Source organism: Oryzias latipes, chromosome 17 (assembly GCF_053564925.1).
Source record: "Oryzias latipes strain Hd-rR chromosome 17, Olatipes_Hd-rR_3.1".
NCBI lineage: Eukaryota > Metazoa > Chordata > Actinopteri > Beloniformes > Adrianichthyidae > Oryzias > Oryzias latipes.
This window is the reverse complement of record NC_136253.1, coordinates 21,061,962-21,079,541: the sequence shown is the minus strand read 5'-3', so window position 1 is coordinate 21,079,541 and position 17,580 is coordinate 21,061,962. Positions and strand designations below refer to the sequence as shown.

The 17,580-nt window shown below is 38.9% G+C and overlaps 2 protein-coding genes across 3 annotated transcripts; both read right to left on the bottom strand.

The window, feature by feature from the left end:
• On the bottom strand, nucleotides 1–2,124 carry LOC101157397 (regulator of G-protein signaling 21). Its single transcript, XM_004079002.5, has 5 exons — nucleotides 1,825–2,124; nucleotides 1,673–1,732; nucleotides 1,530–1,591; nucleotides 1,280–1,446; nucleotides 1–1,173 (listed from the first exon to the last, which is right to left on the bottom strand). The coding sequence occupies exons 1-5, from the start codon at nucleotides 1,902–1,904 to the stop codon at nucleotides 988–990; spliced, it is 555 nt and encodes a 184-aa protein (XP_004079050.1). The 5' UTR covers nucleotides 1,905–2,124; the 3' UTR covers nucleotides 1–987.
• Nucleotides 2,125–11,942: 9,818 nt separating this feature from the next.
• rgs1 (regulator of G protein signaling 1) lies at nucleotides 11,943–14,180 on the bottom strand. 2 transcript variants are annotated; one of them, XM_078934995.1, is made up of 4 exons: nucleotides 14,079–14,180; nucleotides 13,333–13,412; nucleotides 13,089–13,255; nucleotides 11,943–12,915 (listed from the first exon to the last, which is right to left on the bottom strand). In XM_078934995.1, the coding sequence occupies exons 1-4, from the start codon at nucleotides 14,087–14,089 to the stop codon at nucleotides 12,739–12,741; spliced, it is 435 nt and encodes a 144-aa protein (XP_078791121.1). In that variant the 5' UTR covers nucleotides 14,090–14,180; the 3' UTR covers nucleotides 11,943–12,738. The 2 variants fall into 2 exon arrangements, with proteins under 2 accessions (XP_078791121.1, XP_011484809.1); XM_011486507.4 differs by having other exon boundaries at nucleotides 13,333–13,417; nucleotides 13,979–14,165.
• Nucleotides 14,181–17,580: the final 3,400 nt, after the last annotated feature.

The following is a 17,580-nucleotide window of genomic DNA, read 5'->3' as shown; positions in this document are numbered from 1 at the left end:
TTTTGTATTAAAGACCATTTTTCTTAGTCTCATTTATTTTTTTTAAAAATAGTTTAACACCATATCCCTTGGTGTAAATATGTAGCATTTTTAGTTACAGTTGGTACAAATCATAAATATCTATGAACAATACAGTGTCAGCTGATGTAAGAGTGTAAAAATTGAAGACTGTATAAAACAAACTTTCTATTTACATTTTTTTAGTGAAAAAAAAACACCTCAAGATGAGAAAAACTTGTTTTAAAATAAAAGTCTGTTTTCCTCTTGGATGGAAGGTGCTTTTTACACCACAAATGGCCCTATTGTCATAACAGAAAGTCCCCAAAATTTTCATTGCACTCATCAAAAGTTTTACTATCATCAGAATTGAGCTTTCGGGCTTTTGCAGTGGCGCTTTGATGTGGGCATGTCGTTCTTCCTCCAGCTCCACCTCATAACAGAAGTTGGCCCTCAGATCAAATTGTTGTAGTTCTCCAAGAAAGACTTGAGCCCCCCACCCTCCACCCCCAGTAGGAGCTTATGTCTCACTAAAAGAAAGTGTGGGCCTTTGGTCACATTGAAGTCAGCAACCAGTGCATGAAAGGAAAGAAGTTGTGGTTTGCTCAGTTATTTTCCTGACAGCATATCAAACTTTCTGCTTCTCTCTTGGTCTTAAATGGTTCCTCCTTTCACAGTTTATGATAAATTCAAGACTGAGTTTGGTTTACGTGCATGGAAAAACAAAACACGCTTACGATTTTACATAGCTTGCTATTTTTGTGTTGCTGTTCACTCATTTACATGTGTCCGTCAGATGAAAGGGGACACTTTTCAGACTCAACATGTCAACGCTTACATTCTGGAGGAAACAACGATTTTTGGAGATATTCTGCACGAAGACCTCTTCCAAACTGAAGCAAGCACACACCAAAGTCCCTTTTTAGTAAGTCCAACACTGGACGTAGCTTAACAGTCCGCCTTCATGTAGTCCTGGAGGGTTTTCCGTCTTTACATCTTCACTGATTCTGATGTGGAGTTGAGTAAAGTCCTGTAAAGGTCTGATTTCAGGAAGCGTGGGTACGAGTCCTTCTCCATTAACCCAAAGACGATCTTTTGGGCTTCAATGAAACATGTGGTGGAAGGAGTCTTCATGTTCCACTTGATCAGCTCCCTGGTCTTTTGATCAATGTTGATCTGTAATTAAAGGAGTCAAAATGAGACTTCAGAAGAACGAAGCAGTGGCTATCAGTGCTTCCTTTGATGGCAACAGCGGTGGGTTCTAAAAGAGTTCAATGCTTACTTCTCTGGGAGCCTCGGCTTGAACATAAGATTTGAAGATCTTCTTGGCCCTGGAGGACAGCCTGAAGGAATGTTTCATCTTCTTAAATTGCTCACATACCAACCAAAACTCCAGGTTTTCATCGCTGAACTCTGACTTCAAGAAGGCCTGAAAGACCTTCATTCCACCTGGAACAGTTGGGAAACTGGTTGAGACTCAGCCTTTGTTTTTGACAACTTTAAAAAAAGTCAACACATATTTTTTGACCTACATTTAGAGGACAAAAGTCTCTCAAGCGAGTCCGACCACTGAGACATCTCTTCAAAACAAAGTCTGCAAAAGACAGTGTGCGTTATTAAACTGTGAACCCACAAGAAAAACAGTGAGGAGGTTTTTTTTCTCTCCTAAACTTACCCGTCGGTGTTAAGTGCCTGAGTAGCTATGCTGATTGACCGAGACCTCAAGCGTTCTCCCCTGGTTAGTAAAAGAAAACACATTTTTTACTAAACCGAAAAAATCAAACATTTCTGAGATATTGAGATGGAAGTCAGAATAAAATTTTTTACCGGTTTCTTTCTGTCTTTTTATCGTCAGAATCCATATTCTGGTGCCACAAGTCAAATGGTGATGCAACTAAGCTTGGCATGGCAAAGATAGTATGTGTGATTTAATGTTAAGCTGCTCTCTGAAAGCTGCAACTGAGTCTGTGTGGCGAACGCGCCCAACATCCCTTTTTAAGTATGCAAAAGCACAAGACCGAAAGCATGGCGGGATTCGTCATTCTGAACAAACCACACACAAAGAGGAAGCAGCGGATGACGCAAACGTTCGAGCAAACGTGTCGCACGCAGCTGTCTGATTGTACTGTACTTCAACCTGCATTGTTTAGTTTGGAGTCCGGGGATGCAAATATGACAGTGGAACATTTTGTTGCCGATAAGCAAATGAGTTAAGAGCTATCTGTCTGGCCTTTCCTTCCAGCTGTTACTGGTGTTGGAAACATTTTGTGACCCAGATACTGAGGCCTTTTGAGCGCTATGGACTAACTCAAACACACTGAGACTTGTGAGCCACCGCTGAGCCACAAAAACCTTGACTCTAGTGAAACTTCTGCTTCACTGTGAAGCTCAGTGTTCTCACATCCCTTGGCCAAAAGTACTACACTGAAAGTTTTTTCATCAAGTTACTAAGTATAGTGAATCTACTGTAGCCCATGTATGTGTAGTGTAGGAAGTAACTGAATACTTGCCAGACGAAATTGTAACATTTTAATTTCAAAATATATAGATAGTATACGAAAAGTATACTTTAAGTTTACTGCCTTACTTGTAATATAGACAAAGTATACTTGTCATTTTTGCGATAAACATTTTGTTTTTAACATCTTGTGGTACTTTTCTCATGAAGGAAGACCTATATAAAAAAATAAAGATCAAAACTCAATTTGTGAATATTTCTTTAAAAAAAAAAATCATTGTGAATTAGGAGGAGGCACAAAAATGCCGTTGGAAAAAGCTAGCAGCTATGACATAGATATCACAATTGGCAGGCCACAAGCTCCCTGCTCCACTGCATTCTGACACATCCACTTGCAGACAAATAGATCCATTAACGCCTTCATTTTCCTCGTCCGAGCTGACATTTGGCTCAAACCGTACGGCCGGATGGCTTCAATGTTACTCACCTTTTTTGTGGCATCACTTATGTTAGAATGGGGTTGAAATGGGCTGTAAGCTTGTGGGATAACATGTAAACAGACGGATGACAGGAAATTGGGCGTACTCTGTGTCAACAGTTCTGCCCAGAACTCAGAGGTTAATTTATAATGAACTACTGCCGCTCTGCAACAACACAGGCTTTTTATTTTTATTTTGGCTAGTGTCTGCCCTTAGAGTGGACGGTTGTGAGGTCAAATCCAAGGTCGTGTCTTACCAAAGACTTTAAATGGGACCCAGTGCCTCCCTGCATTGAGGGGTTGGATTTGAGGCTTATATCACCAAATGGTTCCCAAGCTCCCCATCCCCACTCCCCCAGGGAATGGGTCAAATGCAGAGATAAAATTTCACATCCCCAGTTGTGTGATAACTAATGGGACTTAAACTTTTATCTTTGTTTATGTTACATTGTTGCATGAATTTGCTTATCAAGATAAATTAACTTATTATGTGTGTTAATGTCCTTCTGTAAAAACACTATATTTATTGTTGAAAATATTTTTGAACATGCTTTCTGAAATCAAAAACATAATATAAAGAGCCTATATTGTCTGTTACAAAATTATGGTCATGAATATGTGATTCAGATTTTTACTGTTCACTCTTTTCTTAACATTTTTTAAAGACATACTCCATGTGAATCGTTTTTTTTAGCTAATCGAGCAGCGACAAGCTCAAGGTGGAAGTGGTGTTGGACTCCAGACCTTGAGGGCATTCTGCTGCTATCAGAAACCCAGCCCATTGTTTCCTGATTACCTGGATCAGGTGGGTTTTGCGAATAAAAAACTTCAGTGGCAGATTAGTTGTGTTGTGTGTAATGTTCTTCCCAGTGCATTTCTCTGGGCAATCCAGCTTCCTCCCTCCAAAAACATGTTTCACGGGTTAATTCATGATGTCTCTGAATTGCCCCTATAGGTGTGTGTGTATTTGGCCCTGCAACAGACTGGCAGTCTGTTCAGGATGAACCCTTCCCTCACCCAACTATAGCTGGGATGGCTTCAGATAACTCTGTCACCCCGACAGGGATTCGGTGGGTTCAGAAGATGGATTAACTAGTTATAATGACTAAACTAGGATTTATATTGGGTCAAACATGGAATTTAGGATAAAGAAAACCCAAAGTTTTCCTAAATTCCAGAGCCAGTAAACAAAATCTTCTATGTCATAAAAAAAAATGTGTCTAAATTTGAAGTATCCCCCGCAGTGTCCCAAAGAGTGCCCCTTTACCCATTTGAGAATGTAATAGTTGCTATTACAGAATGTTGATGCAATAAAAAAAAAAAAAAACCTTGTTCGGAAAAAAACAAACATGCTTCTAACCTAACAACCTCACAGACGTGTTTTTTAACCTTCAAAATGATATTTACATGTAGACAAATGCACATTGATATATCTGGAGCCTGGACCAGTTGGACAAGATTTCAGTCCATGAAAGGGCCTTTTTAATACCATATGAGGAGCTTTCAGTTACACTCTGGATACATAGAGCCCTGGAGAAAAAATCTTGTGCTTTAGCAAATGCCAAAGCATATATGGGAAAGGCTTATGTTGTGCCTCTTATTTTACTTTAAAAAAAATCCACTAAGTTTAGGGTCCAGATGACCCGACCCTTACATTGACGTGTTCTCCCTACCATGACAAAGGTGGAAAGATTTCATGTAATCCATGGACACCAGTGAAGAACACAAATCATTTAAGAAAAAAGGTTTAGCGCACTGTCTAGTGGGTCTAGATGACCCCACTCCCAATGTTAAAGTGCCTAGGATAGCACAAGGGTTACATAGGTTTGTTGTTGTTGGTATTAAAGTCTAGGAGGACTTTTGTTGTGGCAATTTTTAAAACAAATTTTGTATTTTTTGTAACATTGCTAGAATCCAAGCTTTTTGAAAGTTTGCAAATACATGTAGCATTGAAGGTTTCCCAGTTTCAGAGTTAAACTTCTCTTTTAAGCCAGAGCCAGACTGAAGAGCTTTCAGTTTCAGCTCCTGTTGTGCTTTTTTTTGTGTCTTATGACGGGAAACTGAACACCTGCTCAAGTCACTTTTCAGAGAATCAGAAAATCGGCAGCAGAATTATTTTTGCAGATCTTCCGGTAATTTCTTTATATTGTTTTTGCCTCCCTCTGATAGACAAAGTAAGTGTAAAGTCCCCCTCTCCAATCATCTTTTGATCCATTTTACAAGCATTCCAAGTAGTCTTTTTTATCAGGATTATGTCGTTTTTAGCCAAAATCAAACCCATGTGGCATTTTCTAGGACATAGTTTCTGCAGAGGGGCAGTAGCTCATTATATTTTTGCTTTTGAGTGATGAGTGGGACCGTTGGCGCAGAGTAAGGCCTACCGTCAAGGCCTACCTAGCAATACAATACGTATCGGTTTACATCCAAAGACTGTACCGGAACAATTCTTCAATATTTTTTTAAAGAGTATGACTTCGAAAGAACTCCACGTGAATATTAATACACTTTTCATTAAAATAAAATGATTATATTCATTTTCTTTAATAAGCATAACGTTAAGCACTGCAACTGTATCTCATATACAAGTTGCTTTTACCCAAGCAAATTCATAGAGCTTTTCTTCTTTGGTATTTTAAAATATATTTGTTCTTACAGGGAACAGTCAACATTGTCTGATTTACACCACAAAACATTTTTCAGTATAAGGAAAAAAAACTTAAAAGGAATGTGCTTTGGCCAATAAGGTTCTGTAGGTAGTGCAAACTGTATCTGATAACAACAAAAACAGCCAGGCTTACTGTATATTTAATACATGCTGGTTCTCACGGGATCTGTTGTTTTGTGCGGTGTAGAGCTGCTCAAAGAGGCTCAGTGTACTATGCTGCTAACTAGCGGTGGGGGGGTTTAACCCTTGTGCTATCTTAGATGACCCCACCCTTACATTGACGTGTTCTCCCTACCATGACAAAGGTGGATAAAGGTGGAAATATTTCATGTAATCCATGGACACCAGTGAAGATCACAAATCATTGAAGAAAAAAGGTTCAGAGCACTGTATAGTGGGTCTAGATGACCCAACTCCCAACGTTAAAGTGCCTAGGATAGCACAAGGGTTAAGTGGAAAACAAGAGTTGGACGCTGAAGGACGCACATAAATAATTTAATAAATATCGTCTTGACAGCATTTTCAATCTGTACAAGTAACGATTTTTTCCTACACTCCTACATAAACTGCACAAACTGTTCTTTCCTCAAAAGCTTCACACTCTGCTCATTTATGTGTGGAAATATGTTGACAGCAAATGCAAAATCTATCGAAAGTACTATTAGTTTTTTGCAGTTTTAGGTTATTGCTTGTGTTCAGGTTAAGTCAGATCTATTTTCCCCTTAAACCACAAACAAACTAGGTAGAAATAGTTTTTTCAGTTTCTGTTTTTGGTTTTCTGGTAATCAGAGATAGTTTCTTTTTTGTTTCACCTCTTTATGTTTTTTTAATTTTTTTATTCAGCTGTTTCTCTATGAAGAAGCTTCTGCCTCCAGGCTGATCTCCTAAACATGGGTCTTTCTAATGACAAAATCACATAGCAAGTTCCTGCTTAGTGCGGGAAACTCTTCAATTCCCCAACTGATACTAAACACGACTTCATCTTTTTTCATTTTCTTTTATTTTTGAGCTTCCACAGTCGTAAAAAAACACTTTCCCCGAACTGATACAATGAATAAAGAATGTATGTTTGCTGGTACACGTGCACTCCCCTTTGTAAATGCATTTGAATATTTATTAGGTTTGTAACACGTACAAATGTGTTTGTAAATGAATTGACAGTTCCACTATTTGGGAAAATGTAGAACAGAACAGAACAAAGATGCAAAAAAAAAAAACAAATAGCATACAAGGAAGCAGCATAAACAAAGGTAAGAAGCTAGGATATGAATATCTCAAATGGAAATATCCAAATCAACCAAAATCATTAAAAGTGGTCATTGCAGCAAACACACACAACCGTAGATATTTGCTTTCTATTACAAAAGCTCAGTCATTCTGATTGGGAACATAGAAAATGGATGGGTGGAAAAAGGTCTAAAAAAAATAATAAATACCAGTAATCTATGAGTTATTAAAAAATGTAATCATAATGCAATTCATACAATCCTTATTCTTTTGTTTGGTCTGACTGCAGAATTAAGTTAAAGGTTTGATAAGCAGTTTGTGAGGCTGGTCTGCATGTCATGATGTCCTGCAGGGGACAAAACAACAAAGTGAACACTTGAAAAACTGAAAAGTGAAAAAACTGTCATTGTTTCTGTTGATGTTTTCGTCTTCATTCCCACAGCTTGATATATTTTGTTTCTGAGACAGTGTAGGCAAATAGAAAGCGGAAGGGGTGGGGGGTGGAGTGAAGATGGGGGTGGATGTGTCACTAAGGGCCAATCACCGGAACCACAGCAGACAGGTGGCGGTTGCATGTTACAATTTTTTTTAAGCCACCAAGCCACAGCAGCCTTTCCAATTTAGAAAAAGCAAACGGGTAAAAAAATTCTGAAAGTCATTTTTTTTTCTCTCCAGAAAAACTTGGCAACCCAAAGTTGTGCAAATTTGCATCTGGCGCAAAACAGAAAGCCTCCTTCATCTTGTTCCGCCATCTTGCTTCCTTGTCTGCATTACAGAACAATGTCTTTGCCACTGTCTCTTCTTTAAACAAAGGGGTTGACAAGTCACGGTTTATTTTTTACTTCCTGATATAACGCGGTGGGCGGACTTAACTGAAAATTTCTGAAAAATATAGTTGTTGTTTTTTTTAGCTCTGCTCAAAGACAAAACTTTTCAAGGTTTTTAACAGATTTTTTTGTTATAACAAACAAAGAAAAATTACTCAATGAAAAACAAGTCATTCTTCAATGGAAGTGATGGGTGGAGTACATTTTAACGAGCCAGTTTGAAAACAACTGCAACTAATATTAGTATTTGTTGAAAAATATGTACAATTTTATGCATACATTATAGACATTATAGAACTCTGTGTGCCATTGACCTGCTCTCTAATCTGAGCTGCTGTTAACCTGCCATTTCTGAGGCTGGTGACTCACTTTAACTTATCCTCCACAGCAGAGGTGACTCTTGGTCTTCCTTTCCTGGGGCGGTCCGCATGTGAGCCAGTTTCTTTGTCGTGCTTGATGGTTTTTGTGACTGCACTTAAGGACACTTTCAAAGTTTTCCCAATTTTTCGGACTGACAGACCTTCATTTCTTAAAGTAATGATGGCAGATAGTTTTTCTGTACTTAGCTGCTTTTTTCTTGCCATAATACGAATTCTAACAGTCTATTCAGTAGGACTATCAGCTGTGTATCCACCTGACTTCTGCACAACACAACTGATGGTCCCAACCCCATTGATAAGGCAAGAAATCACACTTATTAAACCTGACAGGGCACACCTGTGAAGTGATATAAATTTCAGGTGAGTATCTCTTGAAGCTCTTCAAGAGAATGCCAAGAGTGTGCAAAGCAGTAATCAGAGCAAAAGGTGGTTACCTTGAAGACCCTAGAATATGACATATTTTCAGTTGTTTCACACTTTTTTGTTATGTATATATAATTGCACATGTGTTAATTCATAGTTTTGATGACTTCAGTGGGACTCTACAATTTTCATAGTCATGAAAAGATAGAAATCTCTTTGAATGAGTAAGCCATTCTGATATGTTTTTCTGCTGTGGTGCGCTCCATCGCAGCATGACCCTATAAAAACATTCATATCACATTTGAACGCATTTCTGAGACTCCTGTGTCCTTAGCATGATCTAAATTTTCCTTAAAGACACCATAGTATCAGACTTAAGGCCCGTACACACTGGGACGAATATTCGCCAGGCGTTTTTCGCCAGCGTTTTTCGCCACGTTTTTTGTGTTCACACCCAGGCGATTTTCGTTGACGATGAGCCGAGCGAACATGCAATTTCATTCCCTGACATTAGATGGCGCTTAATGTAAACAGAAATACTCCTGTACACAAGGTGGCGCTGCACAACTTTATGCTTCTTAAAGTCGCTTTTCACTCAGAAGAAGAGAGCAAGTATTTACGCGCTTGTCAGAATAATACAAAGAAAACATGAATATTTCAAGCACCAGTAGCTCCAACTGGTGCTTGGTTCGGGGATATTTTAGAATGTCCGTCATTATTTCTTCGCGGCAGTGTAGACGCTACTTGGCGTCTATCTTCTTCGCTGGTATGTGTGCTCAGCAAGGCAGTTTTGTGTTTGAGCGCCCCCAAGTTGTGTTTTACTGTAACTTCAGAAGCTCCAGACACGTGTGCTAAAGCGCCGTTCTCATGGGTCGAATAGATTTCGACGCGTGGCGTCAAAAAAAAAAAACGAACCCGAGGCGTTTTTTTTTTTTGACGCTTTGACGCGTGGCGTTTTTTCGCGTCGGTGTACACACTTTCATTGGTGCCCTTTGTTTAGTCACGAGGCGTTAAACGTCGCCGAAAATCGCCGGCGAAATTTGTCCCGGTGTGAACGGGCCTTAAGTCCATATTTTCTGCCCTGTAGTTCATTATTATTCCACTAGGGGCAGCAGAAGGGCATTCTCTGCTCATTTGAAAATGTCTGCTCCCATAAAATTTCAAAAACACTTTAGGCAGGAAAGCGTTTATCTAATTTTCAAAATTTTATGGTGAGAAAAACTAACTCATTTTTTAAAACACAACACAGCAATACTTGCTGTATCAAATAATGTAAAATACATTATAATTATTATTATTATTATTAATATTGTTACATGTTAAACAGTTATTCTATTTAAAAAATGTTTGGATCAAATATAAAACAATGGGTAAATAAATAGCTTTTTTTCTGCATCTTAAACTAAAATTATTGTGAACAAAAACTTACACCCAACATATCAGAATGAGACAATGAAACAATAATATTGCAATTTTTCAGTAGATTTTTGTAGATAAACTAAGCTCCAGTAAAATTTAAGCACATCATGTCTCTATAAAAAAACTCCAAATGCATGCTTTGCTGCAAGACAAAAAGTAGCATATTTTTTTGGCAAAATTCACATAATCTATTTAAAAAGTAAAAATGTAGTCATGAAGGATCCTTGGCATCAATAAAGTTATTGACTACAAAAAGTTATTAACTACAAACTACCAAACTAAACTACCTGTTCTGTTGTAGTCCCAACCCAAAATCATGACGATTCAACATTACCAGCATGTGAAAAAAAGAATAGTCTGCATAACCGTTTGCTGCAGTCTCCGACCGTGTTTCTGTTTTATAGCTGCATATGTGTAAGAAAATAATTTGTGGTTTCCATGAACTCAGAGGTTGGAATTCCACTGTTAGAACCAGGAAGTTCGAGGTTCCCTGAAGGAAGTAGGATGGCGCTAAAGTTGAATTTCACATGAAAGCCAAAGAGCTCTCAGACTCCTCAATGAGGAAGTTTCTCTTTCTATGTCTGTCCACCACTTGTTTCAACACTTATTAGATTTAGGTCAGTAACCATGAATGTGTCCAAAAATACATTTTGTTGGTAGATCAATTAAATCAGTTAATGCCTATAGTTTTATTGAATATCAAATAAATAATGACTACCGTAATTGATTCTTACAGTTTCTAAAAACTCGGTTCCAAAGGACAGAGGAGGAATTTTTATAAACTAACTTTTTATTTTAAAATCTACTGCTCTATTGTACTTTGAAGGGTTTCCCAATACACCACTTCAATCAAGGCCTCAAAACCAAAAATAGTTTTTTTTTTAGAAATGCTTGATTGAACGTGTATGTGACAATAATTTGTATATTTGTGTCTCAAGATAAACAGTCCTTAGTAAAACATATCCACCTGATGTAGGCTTGTTGTGGTGAGGGAGATCCGAATCATGAGAACGCCACTTTAGGGCTTTAATTTTGAAGGGACACAGTGGAATGTTTCAAACATTTCATCTTTTTGGTCAAAAGTGTTGTGCTATGTTCACACCGGGGTCTGAAACATGTGGTTGAGCGACCCCATTCAATGAAAATCTATGTAAACGCTAAAAATGTTTTTTTTAATACAATTAATCTTCACTTTTAATCCAACATGCATCTTCAGCATGGCTTACCTTTGTCTACAGTGGCTGCTGCATTTGTTCTACAAGAGAGCTGCAGCTTCTAAGATCTTTCCTGAACTTCTTCAAGTCAGACTGAAGCGCTGAGCGGTGCTCATCTGAACATGTCTGTATCTGTATTTATGGCACAGTGTCAGCACATCTGGGACACGAAGAAGTGGCCGCAAGCCTTATGGGTGACGCAAAAACTGCTGAATAGGAACTAGACAGTGATGCTTCTTAGACAAAGTTGTGTCTGATGTTTTGTGAAAAGCACACAGTGACAACTTCCTATGCTGATCTTAACCCAAATCTTTACCAGCTGCAGATTTGTGAATTTTCCCTCATTTTTTCTTATCACTGGTTTCAGTTTTTAACATTTTAGGGGCTTATGTTCTACCTGCATGCAATGGCCTACACTGTTGCTTGGCAACACATTTACATACATTGAAAAAACAACAACTGACATTGACGTGATGTCTTTCTTTCCTTTTAGAGCCCAAAAAAACATAACCATTCCCCATGAATAGGTGAGTGCAACCGGACCATGTCAGCTTGAGGAAGTTGCGGTCTGGTGTCTGCGCAACACAGAGTTTTTGCAGCCAAACATGTGAAACAGATGAAATGTACAAAAGCCTGTGCATGCAAAGTACACACAAAAAATAATGCTCACTTCCACTTTCAAAAGGAACACACCAGATAACACATGAGACACCACTCCTTCTCTTTAAAATGGGGTATTTTATTCTGAGTAGTAATATGAAATGATTGTTTTACAGCAATTTGGTGCTTTTATCATGAGTGCACGGCATGTGCAAAAGTAAACCAGCTGCTGTTTGATGTGTTTGCATGTTTTTGCATGGCATCTGCTTGAGGAAGACGTCATGCCTGACACCAAAACAAGCTTTGCGACTGGAGATGGAAGACATTTTTATTTTATGCAAAGCAAAAAAATAAATGAAACTGTTTTGAAATGGACATAAACATAATTTTCCTCATTAAAAATGGATTCAATGTCATGTTTTGCAATTGTGGTGAACTGCATCCCACAGTTTAAGATCCTTTTAACCAGAACTACATTTGATTTTTAAACTTTTTTTCAAAACAAACTTTTTGTTATCTGAGAATGTGAAAGCCATCGAGAATCTGCAGAAATACACAGTAAAAGCGAGCACACTTTGAAGTTTTTCCTTTTTTTAAAATGGAAGTACTCTGTTGCCACCTGCTGTTTGAGCGCTTCCCCAATTTGCATTGCATTCAAAGTGCGCCATGGAGCTGAGCCTGTTTAGCTTGGGAGGTCTTTGAAAGCCACAATGCAAACAACCAAAAAAACTTTCAGCTAGGCACAAAGCAAGAGAGAAATTTATTTGCATAGATAAATTCAAATGTCTACAACATATTAGCAAGTCTATTTGCACAATCAATTAAAGTTTTGATAATACTTTACAAAAAAAATAAAATAATTTTAAACTATTTTTTGTATTTGACATGGAAAAAAACGTAGCGTTGTGTGTGTGTTAATGTTTGTCTAACCAAAAAAGTAAGGGCTTCTGGAGGCATATCTGACTACAGCATCACACAGATTAAGAGAAACTACATGAGCTACACCTAAGATCTGGACTGCATGTCTTGTTTTCCACACTGAGTCAGAGCGCCACAGCAAACCAGTGCTGAGCAGAAGCTCCGACTGAGAGGCTGTCAGCTTGAATTCAGTCACCTCGATTCGGCTTTCCTCAGGAGTCCCTGATAGACGTCAGATTTTAGGAAGCGTGGGTAGCAGTCCCTGGCCATCAGACTGTAGATGAGCTTCTGTGCCGTATCAAAGGCAGTCAGGGTCGGCTGGGAGATGTTCTTTGTAATGTTTTCTCTGGTAGTGCAGTCTATGTTGATCTGGAATTAAAGAGAAAAGCCTGAAGCAGTGCTCTATCACAAATTCCTGTCATGTTTTGAAGAGAAGCTGGACAGAGTTGAATAGTTTTTTTTTTTTACTAATATCAGCAGAGCCTTTGCATCAATCAGTCCAAAACTGGAAAAATAATGTACCTTTGTTTGTTTTAGCTTACTTGTCTGGGTGCCTCTGTCTGTACAAACTCAGAGTAGATCCTGTTTGCGGAGGAGATCATCTCAGGCACCGTTTTGATCTTCTTATATTCCTCGCAGGCCAGCCAAAACAGTATGTTCTCCTCGCTGTACTCTGACTTCAGGAATTCTCGAAAAGCTATCTGTCCGGCTAAAACACACAAATGACAGTGAGTACACTTATTGCATGGATACAAAAAAAAACTGTACAATAAATGATAGTTTCACCTTTACAGCCCAGAACTTTATCCACAGATTCACTCCAAGTCTCAACATCTTCCAGTGGATCTTTGGGAAAGCAACACAATCTACCCTTGAAAAGAGCATTGAGATCTATCACTAGTCCATTAAAGCTGAAGTCTAAGTCAAAGCAACATTCTTTACTGCCTCAAATTACAAAAAAGCCATTGGGGTAAGAAATGTTGCCTTACATTGTAATGTTTATCGGTTTATTTAGCATTTGACATGAAATATGTTTTTTGAATACACAACTTTTAAAACTTTAGTACCATATTGGATCTGAAAACCAAACAAAATTCTTAAATTCCAGCAATGTTTGCAAACCTTTTTTCTTTTCTTTTTTGGAAATTAAAATGATTGAAAATGGTTTATTTTTCTTTCTTGTTCATATAAAAACTAAACCATTAAAAAAGTCTAGTACATCAGTCTAATCTTATTTTGTTAAAAAATGCACTTATTTTTTGCAATTATTTTGTTATTGCACAACAGTTTTTTTCTAAGAGACAGAAAAAAACCTCTAAATCTTGAAGCAAGGCATCTTTTTCTTTCTTTTCATTTGTACATCTAGTATCCCTTATTTTCTGATAACCTCCCTTTGATTCTTGAAGGAATCAGAGTGCAAAGTGAGACTTACAGTGAAAGAAGAACTCTTTGGAAGTTTCCACATGGCTTCTGCCAGCTGTTGCTGCTGAAAACTGTAAAAGGCCCAGAAATCAAATATGCAGTAAACTCACTTTATCGCCATCTCCTCGTCCTCTACAGTGGGAGACAGAGATAAGGTCCTGCCAGGCTGAAGATGGGCTTGTTAGAAAGTGAAGGAGGCGAGTGCTTGGGCAAATCTAAATGACCCCCACCCGTCATGAATGGAAGATATGGAAATGTGCATGCAAAGTGCTGTTGTTGGAAAAGCCTGGGCATCCTACCATACGTGCTGCACCTCAAAGAAACAAGAGCTCAGCCGTGATTGGAGATGACCTCTTTGGCTGTCGATCAAAACCATGGTGTGTTTACTCAAAAATAGAACTTAAAAGCACAAAAATTGTTGAGAGTCAAACATTCCTTCATAACTATGATAACTGATAAAAACAGTACAAAAAAGTTTTTAAATGAGAACTCAATCTAATTACAGAGAACAGGAAGCTCTGGGAAAACCGTCTGACCACAAACAAATAAAGGTAAACAAATGGCTGGTCATCCTTCAGTTTGCATCTCAGGAGTGTAACTCTAGCAACAACAACCAAAATAAATCAAACATCACCTTCAAAAGTCATTGCAGAAACTTCGATACTGGTCATTTAGCTTAATCATTAAACACTGCAAGGAGAAACTAAGTAACAAGGTTTAAAAGGTTCAGAGAACATCCATGGATTTTAGGATCTCATCAGCACAACTTTGTCAATGACAATAAAAACCTCTGAGTAAACAAAATCCACATTCTCTTCAATCAAAGTTCTATCAGTCTTACTTTAGCCTCCAAGCTAAAGTAACAAGAGATGCTCCTGCATGATTTCAACGTTGGAATGGAAGAGTGCACTATAACTTCTAACTTCATGCTTGGATATTTTAGATACTTTGCACAAACCAGTTTGCAGCTTTTACACCAGCATGAGTGATGCCCAGATCCTACATTGCACCATGATGTCAAAGATGGCTACAAACCAAGAAGCTCCTGACTTTGATGGACGGACATTTTTAAGCAGATAAAAAAAGAGGAGATACTGCTGTAAACATGACCCATGACCCACATATTTTAAATAATATGTGGTAGATTATAGTATTCCATTTTTTCGTTTGAACATTGATGTTATTTATTCTGTGTTCTGTTGTGAGTCACATTGACTTGTGTGATTTGAAAGTCTTAAAATTACATCCAGAAATTTGGGGAATTTGGGTTGTACAAAAGAACAGAGAAATGTTGGAGTGAATCTTCACTCTCTGGCCACTTTATTAGGCACAACAGTCCATCTGCTTGTTAACGAAAAATTCGAATCAGCCAATCACATGGCAGCTACTCGGTGCATTTAGACATGTGGACATGGTATGGGTGATCTACTGCAGTTTGAACTGAGCATCAGAATATGAAAGAAAGGGTTTTAAAGTGACTTAAAGCGGTTGCCAGACGGGCTAGTCTGAGTATTTTAGAAACTGCTGATCTACTGGGATTTTCATCCACAACCATCTCTAGAGTTTGCAGAGAATGGTCCAAAAAAGAGAAAATATCCAGTGAGCAGCAGTTCTGTGGGTGGAAATGCCTTGATGATGCCAGAGGTCAGAGGAGAATGGCCAGACTGCTTCCAGCTGATGGAAAGGCAACAGTAACTCAAATTACCACTGTTCCAAATGAGGTCTGCAGAAGAGCATCTCTGAATGCACAACACATCCAACCATAAGGCAGATGGGCTAAAACAGCAGAAGACCACTGTGGGCACCACTCCTATCAGCTAAGAACAGGAAACTGATGCTACAATTCACACAGGATCACTGAAACTGGTCAATAGAAGATTGGGAAAATGTTGCTTGGTCCACATTTGTATGGTGGGCTCAGAATTTGGCGTCAACAACATGAAGGCATGGTTGCATCAACAGTTCAGGGGTGGTGGGGGTGGTATAATGGTGTGGGGAACTTTTTCTTGGCACACTTTGGGCCCCTTAGTACCAACTGAGCATGGTTACAATGCCACATCCTACCTGAGTATTGTTGCTGACCATGTCCATCCCTTTATGACCACAGTGTACACATCTTCTACTGGCTACTTCCAGCAGAATACAGATCCATGCCATTAAGCTGGAATCATCTCAGACTGGTTTCTTGAACATGACACTGGACTCAAATGGCCTCCACAGTCACCAGATCTCAACCCAATAGAACACCTTTGGGATGTGGTGGAAAAAGAGATTGGCATCATGGATGTTCAGCTGACAAATCTGCAGCAACTGCGTGACGCTATTATGTCAATGTGGACCAAAGTCTCTGAGGAATGTTCCTTGTACCTTGTTGGAACTATGCCACTGAGGATGAAGGCAGTTCTGAAGACAAAAGCGGTCCAACCCGGTACTAGCAAAGTGTACCTAATAAAGTGGCGGGTGAGTGTATTTTATTATTGTGCACAGAGCTGCATGGTGGTGTGCATGAAGGAGTTCAGATCCCTGATGAGTTCCTGCATTGGCAAGTTTGCATGTCCACAAGGACTTTCTCCAGGTGCTCAGACCTCCTCTTCCAGTCCAGAAACAGCAGCTTATTTGAGACTCTTGATTGTCATTAGGAGTGAATGTGAGTGTGTTTGCTTGTAAATGACCCTTTGATAAATTTGCCTTTGGGCAATTGGGATAAGCTCCAGAGAACTCAGTGACTATAACCAGATTAATGCAAAATCAATCGCCATATTTAAACAACTCTAGACACTAAAATATGATCCTTCCTGAATGCTGCGTGAAGGTGCCACAAAAAAAAAGTGCTGATGAGACAAAATGAAATAACAAGAGGCCGCAAAACAATCCATCCAAAAATATGGCTGACCCGAGGCTTCAATATGGGAGAATTGAAAACTGTGCATTCTGGTAAATGTTTGTGCTATTTTTTTAGATTTCAGTGACACTTTCAGAGTTTCATTGAACAGAAAGTGAGTCAGCAGAACGGGTTGCAATTTCATTTTTCACTTGTTTCATTTAGCATTTACCGTCCCTGCAGGCACTGTTTGAAAGCCGTTTGTCACACTACATTTCTTCCAGCTTTTTAATGAAGTTTGAGGTGTTGCTGACTCTCTGTTGCAGTAACATAAACCAAACATCTGTGAGATCCTTCAGGAACTTTCCTGAACTGTGCCAAAGCCGATCTCTTATTGTGACTTTGTCCTACGTATGTCCAGTGTGTTTTCACCTTCCCTGACCCTATTGCCCACCAGTTGTCATGGTGCTGATCAAGCCAAGGATGTAAATCACAGCAGATGATGGAAAACACCCAGACCTTCCTGATTTGCATGCTACCAGAAGCCCCAGCTCCTCGTTTGTTTTTCAAAAATGGCAACCTGAAACAGATCAGGACAACATATAAAAGCAGATTCAGAAGAAACATAGATGGTCAGCCTTCTGTCATTCATGCAGGTTGTCAACATCATCCAAGGGCTGACTGGGCTCTGCAGCAGAGTGCTGTGTTTTCATACTGGTGTGGTCCAGGCTCCACAGCAGAGGACACTGCAGATAATTTAGCAAACACAGGGTGGCACTATAGCTCTCTTC

What these genes read in the sequence shown, in the direction of transcription:
- LOC101157397 (XM_004079002.5), bottom strand. Translation starts at nt 1,904, where the DNA reads ATGCCAAGCTTAGTTGCATCACCATTTGACTTGTGGCACCAGAATATG. An exon ending in CAGGCACTTAACACCGACGG is followed by an intron (nt 1,592 to 1,672) that starts GTAAGTTTAGGA and finishes TGTCTTTTGCAG; the next exon opens with ACTTTGTTTTGAAGAGATGT. An exon ending in GAGACTTTTGTCCTCTAAAT is followed by an intron (nt 1,447 to 1,529) that starts GTAGGTCAAAAA and finishes CAACTGTTCCAG; the next exon opens with GTGGAATGAAGGTCTTTCAG.
- rgs1 (XM_011486507.4), bottom strand. Translation starts at nt 14,011, where the DNA reads ATGTGGAAACTTCCAAAGAGTTCTTCTTTCACT. An exon ending in CAAAGAGTTCTTCTTTCACT is followed by an intron (nt 13,418 to 13,978) that starts GTAAGTCTCACT and finishes GCTCTTTTCAAG; the next exon opens with GGTAGATTGTGTTGCTTTCC. An exon ending in TAAAGTTCTGGGCTGTAAAG is followed by an intron (nt 13,256 to 13,332) that starts GTGAAACTATCA and finishes TGTGTGTTTTAG; the next exon opens with CCGGACAGATAGCTTTTCGA.